At 60.2% G+C, this 15,977-nt stretch overlaps 2 protein-coding genes and 1 long non-coding RNA gene across 3 annotated transcripts in view; 1 reads left to right on the forward strand and 2 right to left on the reverse strand.

The window, feature by feature from the left end:
• The window catches only part of HOXC10 (homeobox C10), a 106,728-nt gene extending 104,266 nt beyond the window's left edge, over nt 1-2,462 (reverse strand). The window contains exon 1 of the mRNA XM_072797666.1: nt 1,616-2,462. Coding sequence (XP_072653767.1) covers nt 1,616-2,366 — 751 coding nt within the window. The 5' untranslated portion in view covers nt 2,367-2,462. The remainder of the gene's footprint in view (nt 1-1,615) is intronic.
• Nucleotides 2,463-2,762: 300 nt separating this feature from the next.
• On the forward strand, nt 2,763-6,909 carry LOC140616991 (uncharacterized). The gene is made up of 3 exons (XR_012017283.1): nt 2,763-2,899; nt 3,468-3,665; nt 3,866-6,909. It is a non-coding gene; the product is annotated as an uncharacterized lncRNA (long non-coding RNA).
• Nucleotides 6,910-12,468: 5,559 nt separating this feature from the next.
• Nucleotides 12,469-14,477, reverse strand: HOXC11 (homeobox C11). The gene is made up of 2 exons (XM_072797526.1): nt 13,786-14,477; nt 12,469-12,709 (listed from the first exon to the last, which is right to left on the reverse strand). The coding sequence occupies exons 1-2, from the start codon at nt 14,468-14,470 to the stop codon at nt 12,477-12,479; spliced, it is 918 nt and encodes a 305-aa protein (XP_072653627.1). The 5' UTR covers nt 14,471-14,477; the 3' UTR covers nt 12,469-12,476.
• Nucleotides 14,478-15,977: the final 1,500 nt, after the last annotated feature.

The raw sequence follows: 15,977 nt of genomic DNA on the forward strand, positions 1-15,977 counted from the left end.
CTTAGGTGGTAGTGGGGAGGGAGGGGAGAAAGGGGAGCCTACAGGAATGGGGGCAGTTGGAGCTAGGAGGTGGGCTTGTTAACCTTGACTTTGCTTTTGGTGGGGCGGGGATCCAGCTTTTCCTACCCTAAGATTGTATCCCAACAGAGCTCAGGGTCTGGGGAGAGGGCACAAAATTAAGCCCTCCTGCCTGCCGCACATGTGCCAGAGGGAAGCCTTGGTGGGTGTGAGTACCTCACTCTCTCCTTGAGCCTCATGAACACACCCCCGGGCTCCTCTGGCTGGGGTCTCTGTGGGCTGGTTTGCCAAGGCCACCTTTGCAGAGGAGACCCAAGAGGGCAAGGCGCTGTCCTTGCCCCTTGCCCGCCAAAACAGTGCGCGCGCGTGTGTGTGAGCGGGCATGCGTGAGTGTGCGCGAAGCATGCGAGAGGCGTGTGTGTGAGTGTGACACAGGTCGCCGCCAGGCATGCGTGTGCGCCGCATCCATATACAAAGCGCCACAAGACTCTGAGGATCCAGGCCGCCCCCAGTCTGCTCAGCTCTCAGGATCTCATCTGCCTCTACAACCAGTGAGCCCCACTTCCAAGCAGCCTCCCGCAGCCAGAGCCACGGGGGTGGGGGCGTGGGGACACACGTTTACTCCTCTCCTCCCAGTTGGGCCTTTTGCTGATGCTTTCCGCTCCAACTTTTCGGAGGAAAGCCGGTCCCCTCAGGCCCCTTCCACTGCTCCCGTGTCTGGCACATTCTTTCTCCAGGTGTCAGAGACCCGTCCTGGAGGCCCCCGGTTCCTGCAGCAGAGATGCATCTCGAACCCTGAGCTTGAACTCTTGGCCAGGCTTTCCCCCTCCAACCAAAATCACCGTGAGATAAATCCGACTAACGCAACACTCCCTTTCGGGAGAAAACCGCTTGCCACGCACACAGAAATCGCCCAACCACTCATTTGTGGGCTGCCTTTGGAGAAACAATGGGGGAAAAATACATTTTGTTGATTGAACTAGGAACAGAAAAGGAAAAAGGAAAAAAGACAACCTTTAGCAGGGGGAGACCAGAAACTTGCACCACGCCAGACGCCCTGTGCCAGGGGCAGCCCCAAGCCGCGCCCGGGGAGGGAGGACGGGCCGCAGCCCTTCACCTCCACTCCTCGGGCCCTGCCCCGGGCCGAGCCCGCGGCGCACGCACCAGAGCCCCGGGCAGCGAGCCGCGCTGCGAGGGGAGCGACGTTCACCTGGGAGAGCGCAGCCGGCAGCCCCGCGGCATCCTCGCTCTGCCCCGCCTCGCCTCCCCCGTCCCCGGCCCGGCATCGCCATTTTAAGCTTTTTGCAAAAGCCTCCGACCCGCCCGGGCTCGGCAGCCCCCGCGGCCCCGCGCCCAGCGAGCGCAGCCCGGGCGGCCGCAGCGGGCGCAGCGTCCCGGGCTCGGCGCCCCCGGCCCCCGGCCCCCGGCCCCCGGCCCCGGCCCCGCCAGGCCGCCGCTCCCCTTCCCGGGCGCGGGGCCCGGCGCTGGGGCGCATCCATCCCGGGCCCGTCCGGCCTCCGCGCGCCCCCGGCCCGCCCCGCCCCGCCCCGCCCGGGCCCGGGAGAGCCGGCCGGGGCCGCGGGCCGCGCAGCCTTACCTTTCGCCTCGTTGTCCGAGGTGTCCGGGCTGGAGTCCGCCGCCCGGGCGCGCTCCTTGTCGCCCTCCAGGGGGCTGCCCTTGGGGCCCGCCAGGCTCTGCTCCGTCTTGATCTCCCCGGGGCTAGGGGTCTGGCTGTCGGACTTGGGGGTCTCGGGGAAACTCACTTTGCCCCCGAGCTGGGGCGACTCCAGGTGCTCGGCGCGCGGGTGCAGGCTGGCCCGCGGCTCGAAGGGGGCCTCGAAGTCGTTGGCCCCGGCGCAGTGGGGCGGCTTGTCCAGCGCGGAGTAGCTGGGGCTGGCGCGGTAGTAGCTGGGCACGGGCACCTCGTGCTCCCCGAGGCAGGACTCCTGCAGGGGGTGGGCGTAGAGGGCTGCCTCGGGGCCACTTTTCGCCCGCTTCTCCGCGCTGTACATGCAGCAGACATTCTCCTCCTTGACACTAGGTGGGTAGGAGCAGGAGGACAGCGGCCTGCCAACAGGTTGCTCCAGGCGGTAGGCGGCCTTGGGGTCGCCCCAGGAGTCCAGCTGCGAGAGGTAGGACGGGTAGGTGTTGAGGGCGAGGTTGGGGCTGCCGCCCTCGTCCCTCTTGGAGAGCGAGGGCGCGAGCCCGCAGCCCCGCATCACCCCGCAGTTGAAGTCACTCCCAGGCTGCATGTACATGCCTGCGCCCCGGCCGTAGCGCTCTGCTCCGCCCGGCGCGGCCCCGGGCTCCGCGAACGAGTTGGGAGTCACATTGCGAGGGCATGTCATTTTCAGAGAGAGGGGTTTTTAAGGAGCAATACTACGGCGGAGGAGCTGACATCTTTTTTTTTCCCCCATCCGGGGGGGGGCGGCTGGAGGGGCGGCTGGAGGGGCGGGAGGGGAGCGGGGGGGCACCAGCCCCATAATTATCCGCGCATTCGGGCCTCGCCATGTGACGGCTAGACCAATGGGATTTGAAAATGGCCTTGATGATTCAGACGGCCGTGACGTCAGCGGGGTCAAGTTGTCGGCGGGCGGAGCGCGCAGCGTGGAGCAACAGCGCCACCTAGCAGCCGCCGCGGGGTAGGGGCGCCCGAGCCCTTCCCGCGAACAAAGGAAGCGCCCCCGGGGCGGCGGGGGCGGCGGGGGCCGGGGCGCGGGGGGGCGCTGGGGAGAACCGGGTTTGTTTACCCGGGAACCAGCCTGCACCGCCTGGGGACGGTGGGGCGGAGAGGGGGGAGAGGCAGGACAGAGGGAGCGGGCAAGGCCAGTCGGTGCTCAAAACAGTCAAATTCAAATTAAAAGGTCAAGACACGATTCAGGTACTTCTTCCCCTTCTCCCTGCCTCTTCTTTCCCTCTCCTCGGCCCGAGCCTCCCCGCTCCTTCCCTGGGGATGGGTGTGCGGCGAGGCCTGGGGTGCGGCGGGGAGGGCTCCAGTGGGCAGAGGAAGGCAGGAAAAGTTCAGGAATTCCCCCAACAGAACTAAACTTTCTGCTCTGGCGCGCCCCGGTTCGCCGGGCTGGGCCCGGGAGCTCAGTTTGGGGGAACCTCCCTTGGTGGGAGCTGCGCGAGCTGCAGGCTGCCTGTGGGCATCTCCAGGGCCTGGGTGGGCCTGGGAGGGGGTCACCATCACTTCAAGGCTGCTGGAGGAGGGTAAAGGGGGTTCCCGGGGGCATCTAGGGGTCCGCAGGGTGGAGGGAGCCACGGGCTCCAGGACCGTCCGGGAGTGCGGCCCGGGCCGGCGGGCTGGGCGGCTCCTGGGTCACCGCCTCTGGGGCTGCAGAGCCTTTGGCCTTGGAGTCGGTTCCAGGCCGGGCCGGGGCCGGGCCGTTTCGCTCCAGGCCTTGGCGGCTCCCGCTTTCCAGTTGACCTTGCCCCCACTAACACAGGGAATATTCCCAGAGAGGAAGAGGGAACCTGCAGGCCCTGCGCTGGTTTTGTGGGAGTCCCGTATCACACGGGGAAACCAGGACAGCACAGGCAACAACATCCGACCCAGAGAAGTGTCCCTTCCAGGGCGAGTGAGCTGCGGCTGCTGCTGGTTGCGTTTGCATTTTTGAGCGGAGAAGAGGAACCAGCCTGTTTTTGTGGGTTTCATTTCTTCTTCTTCTTCTTCTTCTTCTTCTTCTTCTTCTTCTTCTTCTTCTTCTTCTTCTTCTTCTTCTTCTTCTTCTTTTTAAATAAAGGAAAACGAGAAATAAGGGGGCAGGTATGTTTTAGACAGTTCTTTCCGCTTCTCCATCGCCTTTCTCCCAAAGCGAACTAAAGCTCTCCACCCCTTCCTCAGGAAACGGAATCTGGAAAATAACTTGCCTTTCCGGTCGCCCCGCATTTTCCCCGGGACGAAGCCTGGGGTTTCCATTTTCCAAAGGGCCGGAGCCTGGCGGGGAGAGGCCCTGGGCTCAGGGCGCCCTGGCGCGGGTGGAGGAGTGCGGAGGCCCGATCGCTCCTAGAGGAGGCCCAAGCCCGCGGCGGCTAGAAAAGGACCTCGGCAGGAAACCCGCCGGCCTCGCTCATCCCGGGGGCAGGAGAGGAGGCACCGGGGGTCCCCGGACCCGGGAATCCTGGAAGAAGACGAGTACCGTGGGACTCGCTTGCAGGGCCGGCCAGGGGAGCTCAGAAATGGTTTTGTGTTTTCATTTGCAGGGGTTGCCGCGGGCTCGGCACAGGGGTGGGCCGGGGCAAGGTTAGGCTGTTTAGGCCCCAGACAAGCCCTGGGACAGCCCGGGCGGCAGTCAATCCAGGGAGCCATTTGTCCCACCCCGCGGGAAACGGCGGAGACTTTATGGCCACTCTGTTTGTATTATCTGCATAAGTCTTTCCCCACCAGTTTGATCGAAACTGTTCGCTTTTACGAGGACCCAACGAAAATTCCCCATCATATTTATCAGCCGGGGATAAAAATTTAGTATGGGAACTGATATTTCCTCATTTATGGGGCGATGAAATTAAAGACCAAAGCAATTGAGAATTATATGGCTTTGGGGGGTTCCCTCCCCCCCTCTTTCACATCTCCTTTATTTTGCCGCCTGGCGTGCCTGTCCGTGGAGTTTGGCGTCACAGTCCCCTGCCCTTGCCCCCTGTTTGGGGGTCTGCTGGGCCCTCTCCTCCACACCCAGGTACCGCTTGGCCAACCCTAGCTTCTCCTGGCTTTTCTCTCCGTGTCAAGAGCTGGGGGCTGGGACAGAGCTCCCGGAGCCCCTGCCGGGCCAGGATGGGGTCTGGTTGGGGTGGTGGAAGGCTGCCAGGAGCCTCGCAGGGGAAGGATCCGAGCCCAGCCCGGGAGGGGGCGAGGGAGGTGGCGGAGGGCGAAGAAGACAAACTCCAGATTACCTCTCAAACCAGCAAGCCCCAAGACCGGACCTGGGGAGCCAACTGGAGAGGAGCAGAGTCGCTCGCCTCGGGACCTGCCTCTCCCTACCAGCCCGACCCCCATCCCAAACTCACCCCTCGCCTCAGCCCTGGGAGGGGTTGGGGCCGCTTCAGAATTCCTGCCATTCTCCACGGGAATCATCCCCCCCGGGGAGAGGGAGCCTCCCGCCTTGGCTCTCACCTCCTCACAAGAACGAATAGTGTTTAAAGTTGAAATAATTAGAAGTATGATAAACACGGCCCATTAATGAAAAAAGGAATCAAATTCATCAGCCTAAGTGGGACCCCCGGTGGGACAAATGTTTGCCTCTAATTACGCAGGATAAACGCAACCCCCGAGCTGTTAAACGAGACCCCGAGCGGGGCGGGCCGACGCAGACTTGCCTCACTTGTTGGGGTTTTGCAGACTTTGGGATTCTGGGCCAGAGGGTGGGAGGGAAAGGAAGACGAGAGGATGAGGACGGGGCGAGGGAAGCGTTAGAGCGGGTCCAGGAAGGTACAGTCGGACGTGGGTCCCAGCCCTGCCCCCTTGGGCTCGGTCTTTCCCGAGGCCACGAGCAAAGGCCGCTTCCGTCCTATTGTCCGGGCCTGGCGTTCAAAGGCACTCGGGCTGCCACGGCCAGGCACCCACCGGTCCTGCCCCACAGAGCCCAGACCCTCAGGCCTGTCCCCTGGGGGCGCTGGATGGGGTCAAGAGAGGTCTGTGTGGCTCTGCTCACCCAGCTAACCCGTTTCCCCAACTTTCTTGGAGCGCCGAGAGACCTGTGCCCATGCCTGACCCCGGGGCTCCCCCTTCTTGCCTCAACTTGGGGCTGTGAGAATCCAGGGGCGGCAGACCAGAGCGGCGGAGCTCAGGCTGTGCCTACACCTCGACCAATCGCACCCACCCTCCCGAGAGCCCTGGCACTCTGCACTTTTTCTCAGTATCCAGAACCTGGAAGGGCAGCAGGGACCGGGCCTGGGCCTCCTGCTGCCAGTGGCTCCGTGAGCCAGGGAGCGGAGGAGGATGCTCCTCGCTGGCTCCTTGCATGTTCCAGGAAGATCCGTGGTTCCAGAGGGCAGGCCGAGGGCTGGGGCACTAGGGGTCCCCATGTGAAAACAGAAGAAGAAAACATGTAGTGCTCGTCGCACAGAAAGGAACCGCCGCCTGTCTTCCTGGCTCTGGCCCTCAAAGTGCCTGCGGAAACACCCCGATTTTTCCAAGGAAAATTAGGAGCTTTTCCCCCAAAAGGTGAAGGACATCATCCGGGACCTTCCAAGGGTGAAGTGAGCAAAGGAAGAGCGACTCTCTCCTTGGGGTAAAACAATAAAATAAAATAATAATCAAGTTGGTGTACTCAAATCTCTTCAAGTGAAATGGAAACCAAAATCACACCAGTGGGGAAAATTGCAGGCTTTTTTCCTCTTGTTTTGGGGGCCCAGGGAAATCATTCTCATCCCAAAACTTGGGGGAGAAATTCGCTTTTCTCCTTTGCTAACAGCGGGCTCCGCCAGGGCTGAGTTGGGAGCAGGGCAGCACCAGGCAAACTGCTAATGCCCAGAAGCCCCAGAGAGAGATTTTCAAACAGGTACCAGGGAGACCTGGGAGACCCAGGACGCTGGGAGGGCCCTCTGGTCTACTCCGGGTCGCGCAGCCACCCTGGCAGCCGGGCCGTCAGAGTCCCTCTCGCATCTGGACGCTGCACACTTTTGCACACGGATGCTGTGGAATTTACCGTTTATGTACACTTGTCTAACTTGTGCTTAATTGCGTGCACCCCGCCACAAATATTCACCTTTACCTAACAAAACAGCGTTCCCCCGCAATCCCCGCATCCTGAAGCCTGAGAACCTGAGCCAGCACAACTGCATTCTTGCCCTGCCTGCCGGAGACCGGCCAGTTATTTAACTTTGCCTCCTGAATCGAAACCAGACAGCAGCAAACACTTCTTCGGAAAGAAGCTTTGAGACAAGGAGACAGATGGGAAGATGTCTTGGGGGGGTGGGTAGCCTTGCCCCTCACTTTAGGGATTTGCTCCCAAGTGGCCCCAGTGGATTGGGTTTCCAGTGGGGAGTCAGGGCTGTGGCTGGGCCGGCTTGCTCCGAGAAACCCGCTCCTTCCTTACCGGCTAAATTCCTTCTCGAAGATCCGTTTTGCATCTTTTCCCCCTTTTTTCTCTCCTTCTTTCTCTCTCTCTCTCTCTTCCTTCCTTCCTTTCTTTTTCTTCATCCTTCTTTCGCTTTGTTTCTCTTTCTCTTTTTTCTTCTCTTCTTTTCTCCTGCAATTCGTTTTTTCCTTCATTTTCTATCCCCTGATCTTTTTCTTCATTCATTGGTTTCCTTCGTTTCCTTCTTCTCTTTTTCCTTATTACACAAGTTATTCTTTGCTCTTTTCTCTCCTCCTCAAAGCTTTCCATCCGCCTTGACTTTCAGTCTCCCCCAGCCCCAGGCTTTCTTGTTCCTCCCTGTCTTGCAGGGTTCGGGGAGGGGAAAGCACCAGGCTGGGGGGCATCTCTCCCCAGCCTCACTGCTCGGGCTTGGAGTTGACCTTCCCCTGCCTTCAGCCTTAACAACTAGGCTCCCCACAAGGCGAAGTGTAGGGCCGCGGGCGGCGGCGGCGGCCAGGCCTCAGCAGTCGCCATTAGAGGGAAGGAGGAGCGGGCCGGGACCTTCCCGTTTCTTCTGACGGCTCCCTGGAGCGCCGGCCCCAGGGCTCAGGTACCTTCGGTTCCATTGCCTCCGAGGAGCCGCGTCCACCAGGCCTGGCTTTGGAGAAGTCGCTCTACGGTTGTCCTGACCTCCAGAGCTGCACGTTGAAATGGCCTCAGTCTGAGCCCAGCTGGCATCCCCAAGGCTGGAGTCAGGCGGGATGAAGGAGCGGGCTGTCAGGCCCAGGTGGGCGTCGGGATCCGAGGGGTCACCCGTGGGCTAAGCAACCCAAAGCCACGGCCCCACACTGGCACCTTTGTTCTCTGAGCCCCCGGACTGCAGCCCGCCGGCCCTCCTCCTTCGGTCTTGCAACCTCTGGAACCTCTGGGCAGGAATTTCTTGGCGTTTTGAATTCTGTCTTTCTTCAACCCCATTGTGGACTTGGCCAGAAATAGGGACGCAAGGCTGTGTATGTGGACTCTCCCAAACTGGCGGTCTGAGTCAAGGGTATGGGTCTCTACTTTGTGTAGTGGGTTAAGGGAGTGTTTGGGGCAGTGTGTGGACAGAGAGAGAGAGAGAGAGAGAGGGAGAGAGAGAGGGAGAGACAGATGCCTGCAGGAGAACAAGAGGGAGTGATGGGGAAGGTCTGGTCCTGCTGACATTGCCCAACTTTGGGGGGTCTGTAAGGGTGTGCCTCAAGAGCAGAGAAGTCGGGACTGTCTGGCAGGCCTGTAGCCCCCGTGAGCTGGTAACCCCCCAAAGCTCGGTCCAAGGTGGGCCTCAGGAAAAGACTGACTCCAGCCTCCAGCCTGGTTTCGCCTTGGGCGGAGAGAGGCAGCTTCACACACCTCCTCCTCCCCCCACTGGGGCCCCAGAACCTCTCTCCTCGCAACCTCCTAAAGATCCCGAGACTTCATTCCACGGCAAGACCAAAACTTGAGGTTTTTTGAAAAGGGAGGAGGAATCTTGTAAAAGTTTTATGCCAAACAAAGTTATAAAAACTTCCCGGGCGTTGCCTTTTCCAAAGGTTTATATGAATAATAAAGAGTGTAGTCGCGTGCACGGGGCTCTGGCGGGCTCTGAGCAGGGAGGGTTCAGCAAACAGTGTCATCCAGCCCCGGGGCACCAGGAAACCCCAGGGACTGCCCCCTTGAGGGAATAGTGGCCCAGAAACGAATGGCCCAACAGATTCCCGAGAGGGGCGGGGAGAGGGAAGGGGTGGCGCCCTTGACTTCCTTGAAGTTCAAAGTTCTTCTTGGCTCTGGTGAGAAAATGCCCCTCTGCCTTCAGCCCACTCGAGAAATCGCCCCCGGAGCCCTTCTCCCTCCGACTGACCGGGCTCTAGGCTTCCCCAGGTCTGCTCCCCGGTCAGACACCTGGTCTGTAACTTTGCAGCTCGCCGCCGCTCAGCGCCCGTCCTCCCTCTGGGACCGCGGGCCCCGGCCTGCTCTCGGCGCCGGCCTAGCCGGCTTCCGAGGGGCCCCTGCAGCCCCATTCCTCGGCGGCCGGGGTCGGAGGGACAAAGAAACCCCAGACACAAGGCTGGCCCCAACCCATTTCTCCTTTCAAGTCCCCAAGGTTCCCTGTACCCCTAAAGCCCATGGTGAGAGGGGGAGGGCCCGGAGTGCTCTCTCTCAGCCCACACCACTTAATACCCTTGTAAACTCCCACGTGCGCTATAAACTTGGATTTTTACAACCAACATTCCTCCTTAGCTCCGAGAAACTTTGAACTCGGCCTCGGGTTTATTTACTGGGGGGGGGGGGAGGGGGCTGGGGAGCCGGGAGCTGAGAAAAGCTGGAAGAGAAGAGGGGAAAATGCGGGGCAAGAGGGTAATGGCGTGGGGGTCTGGGGTGTGCTGGGGGAGCCAAGACCATCCACGGTGGGTTTGTTTACTATTTAGAGCGGAAGCATTTTCTAACACAGGCCAGACTGGGTCGTTAAGGGCGAAATGAAACTGGGTTTAGAGGCGCGGGGGGTGCTTTATGGCGGCGTCTAGACGGAGATCTTTTGTTCCCGGGCAGCGCCTCGGCTGGAGGGGATTACCCGGGAGGCTGAGCCCCAGAGCCCCGAGCCCGAGGGGGGCTGGACATCCCAGGGGCCAGAAGACGGGTTTGTTTGGGGGACAGACACCCCTTTTTCTCTTTTTAGAGGGTCGCCAAGGCCTGGCAGGTTCCCGGGCCGGGTCACAGAAGCCTTTGTTGTTCTCTCCCTACGCCCTGGCCTCCCTCCCGAAATTCCTTCTGGGCCCCGGATCTTTTCTGAGCCGCGTATGGCAGGGCGAGTGGTAGCTGTAGGTTTTAAATATTTTTCTCCTAAATCAGAATCCATTTGGACATTAATATTTTGCTCTATAGACAGGTTTGCTCTATAGAGTTATCTCCGTCTTCTAGGAAACACGGCCAGCGTGCCAACATTCCCTGCTAGGACTCGGGGATAAATAGCCTCGGACCGGGACAGGTCTTGCGCGTGCACAGGCACACGCACACGCACACGCAGAGCACCCTCAGCCTCATCATTGCTGACACTCAGCAACACTGCCAGCGGCTACACACCACAGAGGACGTGAGCCCTCAATGTGCATGTGGTCAGGTTTGCTCTACGGAGAGCATGCATGGAAGATCCACCTCCCGGGCACGGCACGTAGGTACAGCAGCCTCCATACCTGTGGGGGGCCCCTCAGGGAGCCGTGGGGCTGCATATACACCCTAGCTTTCAGATATTGCCTCAAGACTCCCACCTACAAATAAATTACAGCTCCAGATGCCTAAGCTGCCCGGATCCCTGTCATCAAAAACAACGACGGAGCCCGGATGCGATTGTCCATGATGGGGTGTTTGTCCATCCGTCCCCAGAACCATATTGACAAAAACATTTTCTTTGAATTGCATAAGAACAGTTCCAAAGAGAGGGAAAGGATGAGAGAATTGGTTCCAAATCTTTGCCCCTAAATAACGAATGAATTTGGAACAGAGACTGCCAGAGTGCCCTCGCTGAAATCGCTTGAAAGGACTATGGTTATCTTTATACAGAAAACAAAAACAAAAACAAAAAACAAAAGCAAAAAGCACCATGCTGCAAATATAGGTAGGTACGGTGAATGTCCCCATGGGTCACCCCCTTATCCGGTGCCCCACCTCATGCCAACCCCTCACAAAACAAATCTCTGGGGGGTTCTACTCTGGGAGACCCAGCGTATAAACATCAGGGTGGCCCCAATCTAGCATCTTGTTGTGTCTGGAGGAGCCTGGCCATTTGTGCTTGAGGGGAAGGGGCCCAGCCCCACCTTCCCACCCTCAGGGGCCAGCCTTGGTGAGGAAAGGCAAGGGGCTGGTCTCCTCTCCTCTCCCCTCCCTCCTTCAAAAGTGTATATAAAAATTCCAATACAGTCTTCTCATAGAGAGAAAAAAAAACTGAAAGCCCTACCCTCAACCCTGCACATTTACTGCAACAGACGGAGACATCTGGCGAGAGGGCGGTGGAGCCAAGAAACTTCCTATAAATTTAAATTCGATGATGGTTACAATTAACTCCACAACAAACGTGTACTTAAACGGAAAGCGTTGCTGGGCGTTTGGACGCTGCGCAAGCTGCACGTGAGAAAGGGGAGCTTTAAGAGTAGCCGTGGAATGTCCTGGGCCGGAGAGCAGCAGGAAGCTACGGCTCCTGCCCCTGCCAGCAGAGAGGGTACAGGCCCACCAGCTTGGGCCTACCTCACCTTCACAGCCTGCCCTCACCAGCTGGGCCCTACCCACCATCCTTCTCCTCCGCCTTGGGAGCACTGAGGATTTTAAGAGGAGAAGGGCTAATAAAAGGGTCAAATAAAATCATAATATTGAACAGAATGAAATATCTTTATTTGCCACCAAAAAAAAAAAATTCACAGCAATCCCTCTGGGACGGGAGCAAGGTGGGGATTGCACACGTACACGCGCACTCACGCTCATGGAGAGAGATGGGTGATTTGACTCTCATTCCAGGCGAGTCTCCCCCCCCCAACCCCCAACCCATCCCCTCTGGGTAGAAAGAAATGCTTGTGAAATTTATTTACAAAAATTCAGGCCCCAGCATGGGGGAGGCGTCCAATCCCACCTCCCTCCTGCCTCCTCCACCCTAATCGTTTTTTTTTTTTTTAAAAAAAAAAAAAAGAAGAAGGGAGGTAACAACTGCATAGACTATAGCTATAAATCCATGGAGTGGGGCACGGCTTGGAAATAGGTTAGGAAACCTTAATGCACCAGTTAAGAAATTTCAAAGGAGGGCTCTACACGTTCACAAGGAGAACAACTAGGCTCAGGCGGGGCCTGGGCGCAGACGGAGGTAGGACACGGACTTTGCACACCTAACACCAGGTCGAAGGTACAGAAATTTCACAGCAAGGCAGGATCACATTTAGCTGCCCCCCAGCAGCGGGGGGTAGGTGGGGCAGGGGTGGGGAGCCCAGGAAGTCCCCCCTGGCAGACACCGTGTCTTAGCAGAGATCTTCTCACTGGGCAAGGGAAGGCTTTCGGTCCCAGGATTGCTCGCTCAGGCGCCCACTACCCTCGCCCCCGCCCAACCCGAGCAGCAAGACAGTGTCGCGAGGTGTGTTTTCTTTTTAAATAAAGAGTCTTGGCCTCGGCGCCAACCACGTCCACTCGCCGTGGGTTAGACACTTCCCTTCACCCTCTTTCCAGGCCCGTCCCTGTCCCACAGCGAGTCGGATGGAAGGTGAAGGAGGTTCCAGAGAGAAGCGCGGGCGCCGGCAGTGGGGGCCAGCCCTGGCCACAGTCCAGTTTTCCACCCGCGGAAAGAAGGCGAGTTAGAAAATAAAAAATAAAAATAAAATAAAATAATTTCTCCCCTTTCTTCCCCCCCACCCCACCCGGCCCCCGCCCCCAGAAGGGCCCGGTCTGCGGTTACAGCAGAGGATTTCCCGAGAAATACTGCAGCCGGTCTCTGCTCAGTTTTTTTTCTTTCATCCTTCTGTTCTGAAACCAAATTTTCACTTGTCGGTCCGTCAGGTTCAGCATCCGGGACAGCTGCAGCCGCTTCTCTTTGTTGATATACACGTTGAAGAAAAACTCTCGCTCCAGTTCCCGGATCTGGAATTTCGAATAGGGGCAGCGCTTCTTGCGGGTGCGGGGGGCGTCTGGAGGGGAGGGAGGGGAGGGGGCGATGCGAGGAGAGGGGAGAGAGACACGTGAGACCCGGGCCGCCCCGCTCCCAGCCCGCCGCGGCCGCCCTCCCGCCGGGCCTGCCTGCAGACGGCGCCCGGGCCCGGGGCTGGCGCAGGCCCCGGACCCCCCGCCGGCCGGGCCCGCGGGGTCGCCGCCCCTCCCCGGGCCCCGGGGCGCGGGGGGGGCGCCGGCCAGGTGCGCCTTGGGGCTCGGCCCGGCGCTGCGCGGCCTCCCGGGGGCGCTGGGAGCCCCCGCCCCGGCTTTGCGGGGCGCCGTGGAGAAGGGCGCGCGGGCCGAGCGCGCAGGCACCGAGGCCTCCCGAGAGCCGCGCGCGGGGCCCCGGAGCCCGGCGGGCCGCGCCTTCCACGCTCCCGGGCTGGGCCGGCGCCGCGAGGCCGCGGGGCGCGGGGAGGCTGAGCCCCGGGCCGGGCCGCAGCCGCCTCTCCCCAGCGCCCCCCTCCCCGTCGCCCCGGGGGGCTCCGCGCGGGCCCCGGAACGCACCCTCGGCCCGTTGCAAAAAAAAGCAGCTTTTCAGAGCAGCCCAGCCGCCCCGGTCTCAGGTTCTGCTCCATTGCTTCTCCCCCCACCACCACTCCCCCTCTCCGAGTTTCTCCCCGTCTCTCCCTCGCCCTCCCCTTCCTCCCCCTCCACCCCTCCCCTCCGTCCCACCCCACCCCCGGCAGCCCGGCTCCCCATCCTTCCTTCAACGCTCCTCTAAGTTCACGATCAAAGTTAATATCGCTCGCGATGGTGGCGCTTTTAAAAAATTTCACAGACCGAGGGAGAGATAGCGGGGAAGGGGGGGGGCTCATTCACCCGGCTTTTCCAAAGCGCCCTTTTCCCTCCCTCCCCACCCCTTCTCCATCGTAAAAAGTCGAGTCGTTGGGAGAGAGGGCTTTGTAGGTTATAATAAAATCCTTTGAATGCTTATAAAACTCCACATAAAACCGGACTGACCCAAAACACGAGGCCGCCCCGCTCCGCGCTCCGCGCTCCCCGCTCCCCGCGCCTCCCCCCTCCCCGCGCCCGCCCGGCCGCCGCTACCTACTGGGGGCGGCTCCCTTGGCCGGCTCCTTGGCCGCCGCCGAGTGGGCTGAACCGGACGAGCTGGGGTTCGTGCTCTCCTCCTCGGCCTCGGCCTCGGCCCCCGCGTCCGCCCGGGGCGCCAGTCCCGAGGCCGGGGTCGCCTCGGGCTCCCCCTTGGCCTCGCCCTTGCCGGGGCAGGGGGGCTCGGCGGGCGCGTCGCCGCCGCCGCAGTAGGCGTTGTCGAAGAAGCGGTCGAAGGCTTGGGGCAGGACGCTGTTCTTGCTGACCGAGGAGTAGAAGCCGGCGGGGGCCGCGTGCGGGGCGCTGGGGTGGTGGTGGCCGCCGTAGGAGCCTTCGTTTTTCATGAGGATCTCGGTGACCGTGGAAGGAGGCAGGCACTCGCGGTGCATGAGCTCGTCGGCCGCCGCATAGCAGGAGGAGTAGCTGTTCCGGGGGTGCCACTTGCCGGAGGGCTCCAGGCCGTAGGAGACCTCGCGGACCGGGGGCACCTGGGCGGAGTAGGGGTAGGAGAGCTGGCGAGAGGGGGCCTGGGGCAGGAAGGAGGAGACCGTGGAGAACTCGGGCACGTAGTAAGTGCAACTGGGCAGATAGAGGTTGGAGGCGCAGCTCCCTCGCTCGCCGAAATCAGCGCCCCTCTCCTTGCGCGACGGCGAGCAGAAGTTGCCCAGGTTGACCGAGTTAAACATCGTTCTCCTCTCCTGCCGGCTCCAGATGGAGGTTTTGGACCCGATCTGGCGAGGGGGGAAAAATTTGGGAAGGCGAGATGACGCGTTATCCGTCTTAGTCTCTCTCCCCGAGCACGTGATCCAAAGTAGATATTGTCATATATCAGTTCGGAGCACTTCGCAGACGTAGGAGGGGTTCTCTCTTAGGTAAGATGGGGACGTTCAGGCGATTGGTTTGCAAACACCGCAGAAACATTATGAAAATCAATTGCAGATTTGTATTCGTTTTTCTCTCGTCACTCCCCTCCTCTCCATTCCACAGAGCGAGCAAAGGAGGAGAGAGAGAGAGAGGGTTGGGGTGGGGTGGGCGGTGGGATGGGCGGGGGCGGTGGCTGGGAGGGGGTAATTGTATTTTTTTTTCCCCTAGCTGCTGCTCTTCCTCTTCTCCCCCCACCCTCACCCCAGGATTAGGAGTAGGAGGTGGGTCTTGCCCACGTCTGCAGGTGGGGGGGTCTTGCCTCCTCCGGGAGATGAACCCAAGACCGAGGTGGGGATGAAGTCCTCCTTCCCCACCGCCTGGTTCAGCCGGAGATGTGAATCCTTCCCCCTCAACTCTCAGGGACTCTTACCCCGCCAACCCGCAGAGGGCCAGTGCCTGTTTACAAGAGTTTGAAGAAGTCCATCCTTTTCTTGGCCAGGGCTGTATGTCAAGACTCCTTTTTCTCTTTTGGAGAGACTCCTCAGAAGAGTGTGTGAAGTTTTCCAAAGGTGAGGCAGCCCAGCAGCAAGCCAAGTGTCCCAACTTTGTCTGGCTTGCTGTGCTGCCTGCGGCTAGGGACTCAGATTAGTCATAAACGAGTGGTAAGCAGTGCGCCAGCCGCCCAGCCGGTGCCTGGCGAAGTCTGGGAAAAACCTTCTTTAATGTTGTGTTAAATATTTAGTATGAGAGAGTGGCCCTGGGTGAATATTTCATGCCTGCCTTTATTGTCAATCAATGTGCAGAAAGCTACATCCACTGTGGATTTTTAAATCTCAAACCCCACAGATAAAGATCAGAATGAGAGCCATGTATTCTCTCTGTCCGGGGGGTCCTTTGGGTTGGGGGCTCAAGCCTCAGCTTGGGGGCTGAAAAGATGCCCAGAGTCAGGGTTCAGGAAGTATATGAAGGGAGGGGGTAGGTGGGTGGGTGCTGGGTTTGGGGCTCCTATCCCTGAATGATTTGGGGGCTGGGAGGTGGGCAGTGGGGCCAGGTGTGGGTCTGCTGGACAGACTAGCAGGGCAGGGGAAGGGAGCTGAGGAACCTGGGTGGGCTGGGCAGGGCAGGGCCAGGGACCACTCCCTCATGGAGGCCCTCAGCCCTGTTCCCAGGTGGCTGGAGGCAAGGCCTTGGTGCCTCTTTCCCGTTTCTTAGCCCTGGCCTGCCCTCCTCCCGGTCCACCAGCCTCCTACATAGCTGTGGCCCAAGAGGTGGACTCAGAGGAGCTGCCCTCCTTCGCCTCCCATCCCTCTGGGCACTGTGGGACACATC

The sequence above is a fragment of the Canis lupus genome, chromosome 25 (assembly GCF_048164855.1).
Source record: "Canis lupus baileyi chromosome 25, mCanLup2.hap1, whole genome shotgun sequence".
Taxonomy (NCBI): Eukaryota; Metazoa; Chordata; class Mammalia; order Carnivora; family Canidae; genus Canis; species Canis lupus.